Raw genomic sequence first — 2,051 nt, 5'->3', positions numbered from 1 at the left:
ACTATAGAGTGGCAGTTGATCAGCTCAGGAAAGCTTAACTCCAAAGGCAGGACGCGACCATTGATATCGGGGCCAACCAAATTGCCAACTTTGTGTAGCCCTTTGCAGGTTACACTAACTCTCCAAAGTTGCATGCATGGTTAGGAATTGGATCATGTCCAAGCTGATCATTGAGTCTAGGATTTATACATTTTTTTTTTTAAAAAAAAATGATAACCAGGACTGAGAGAGTGAGGGAACTGGATTAAAACCATGTCTCTTTGTATCAAGAGAGAAGACTTTACCAACTCAAAAAAATTGGCACTTTGAGTCATAATTGGGAGTTCAAATCTCCGGAACATTTACTTGATAATTTTGGGCTGCATCGACTCTTATGGGTTGGACATGTGCTTTATCTAATTGAAAATCTGCCGGATATCAACCCCATAGTAAGAAATTTTTAGTTTGCCAAAGCTAAAGACATCAATGAGACCAAAATTTTTGTTCTGATCAATTCAAACTTTTTGTCTACTTGTGGACCATCCAAATAACCTGGCTAACTTTATTCACCGTCCGAAGAGTGGGCGTTTGATTAGAGAGCAGCAGGGGCTAATTTAGGTGCTCGACCAAGATGCGACAGTTCCCCAACTCTCTAGATTTCCATTATTTTGGGCCACAGATTTTGCCTTAGAACTGCCTCCCTTTCCCTATAAAAGCCCCTCCCCAGCCTCCACAAGCCCAAATTATAAGGAGAGAAGTCTCCAAGGATGGAACAATCACCAAACGTCATCATGACCAAGCCCAACCACAGTTCCAACGACAGCAAGCCCCCCATGGCAAGGAAGATAACCATCTCCATCTTAGTCATCTCCCTCCCTGTCCTCTATGTCTCTCTCCTCCACATCCCCCCATCCACTCTCTTCAAAGACACCACCTTCTGGTTCCTCATGTCCAACTCCATCATCATCATCGTCGCCGCCGACTCTGGCATGTTTTCCTCATCAAACGAGACCAGCGATCTCTACGATGAGTTCATCGAACATAGCAGGGCAAGAAGTGCATGCCTTGCTGCAGATCCACCACCTGAGACTAGCACTAAAGAGAGGCCAAAAGAACCAGTACTTGCTCCGAGCCAGTCGGATGTAGTTGTCGACAAGAGTATAGTTGTAATAGAGAACTCAGTCCCCAAGTCACAAAAACCTGTGTATAAAACTGTAGTTGTGAAGGAGAAGTCACTCCTCCTGCCGGGAGTAGAAGTTGACGAAAGTAAGGCTGTGCATGAGAAGCCACTGCGCCGGTCGGTGACGGAGAAGAAAGACCATCACAGGATGGAGGAGGTAGAGCATTCAAAGTTGCCACTCCAACGGTCGGTCACAGAGAAGAGAAATCATCACACATTGGTGGGAAGTGCGCATTCAAACTTGCCACTCCGCCGGTCAGCGACAGAGAAGAGAAATTATCCAAATTTGGAGGAAAATGAGTACTCGATGTTGTCGGACGAGGAGCTTAATAAGAGGGTGGAGGAATTTATTAGGAGATTCAACAGGGAGATTAGGCTTCAGCTGAGAAACTAATAGAATGTGTGCTCTTGGTAGAGCTGAGTTCACTGTGTAGTGGGGGAAGCTGTCTTTGGGAAATGTCAGTCTATGTAACATGTCAAGAACAAAATAATTTTAAGCTTAGTAGCAAAAAAAAAAAAAATCTCTCTTTCCAGCTGATGAAGTGCTGCAAATATTTTTGAGCCTAATTAAGTAGAAGCACACTTTTTAGAGATTAAAGATGTCGATCTTCCAGGTTACAGTAGATTGAATGAAAAAAAAAGGATGAACATTATGCATTAGGCTGCGATGCAAATGCTTATACTGCCTCGAAGTTAATTATTCTCAGGGGAAAAAAAATCAAGTTCATAAAAATTATACGGCTAAATTGGCCAACTAATTAAGAGTTTCTGCATGTATATTCCATGCTATATTATAGTTCATATGGGTGCTGAATCCTCCTTTGTCCAAGCTGTGTGCCCTTCAGAGGAAATGAGACAGTTTGAAATGTCTCAGAAATATTAAAGTACCTAT

The 2,051-nt window shown here is 42.8% G+C and overlaps 1 protein-coding gene across 1 annotated transcript; it reads left to right on the top strand.

Annotated features, from left to right (window-relative positions):
- The first annotated feature begins 712 nt into the window (after positions 1–712).
- On the top strand, positions 713–1,680 carry LOC103721093. Its single transcript, XM_039132184.1, has one exon. It carries the CDS (start codon positions 747–749, stop codon positions 1,551–1,553), a length of 807 nt encoding a protein of 268 aa, XP_038988112.1. The 5' UTR covers positions 713–746; the 3' UTR covers positions 1,554–1,680.
- The last annotated feature ends 371 nt before the right edge of the window (positions 1,681–2,051 follow it).

This window comes from Phoenix dactylifera, chromosome 11, assembly GCF_009389715.1.
Source record: "Phoenix dactylifera cultivar Barhee BC4 chromosome 11, palm_55x_up_171113_PBpolish2nd_filt_p, whole genome shotgun sequence".
Classification (NCBI taxonomy): domain Eukaryota; kingdom Viridiplantae; phylum Streptophyta; class Magnoliopsida; order Arecales; family Arecaceae; genus Phoenix; species Phoenix dactylifera.
Note: the sequence above shows the minus strand (reverse complement) of the source record. Positions and strands in the feature narration are given on the sequence as shown.

Excerpts from the sequence above, each read along its gene's own strand:
- LOC103721093 (XM_039132184.1), top strand. The coding sequence starts at position 747 with ATGGAACAATCACCAAACGTCATCATGACCAAGCCCAACCACAGTTCC.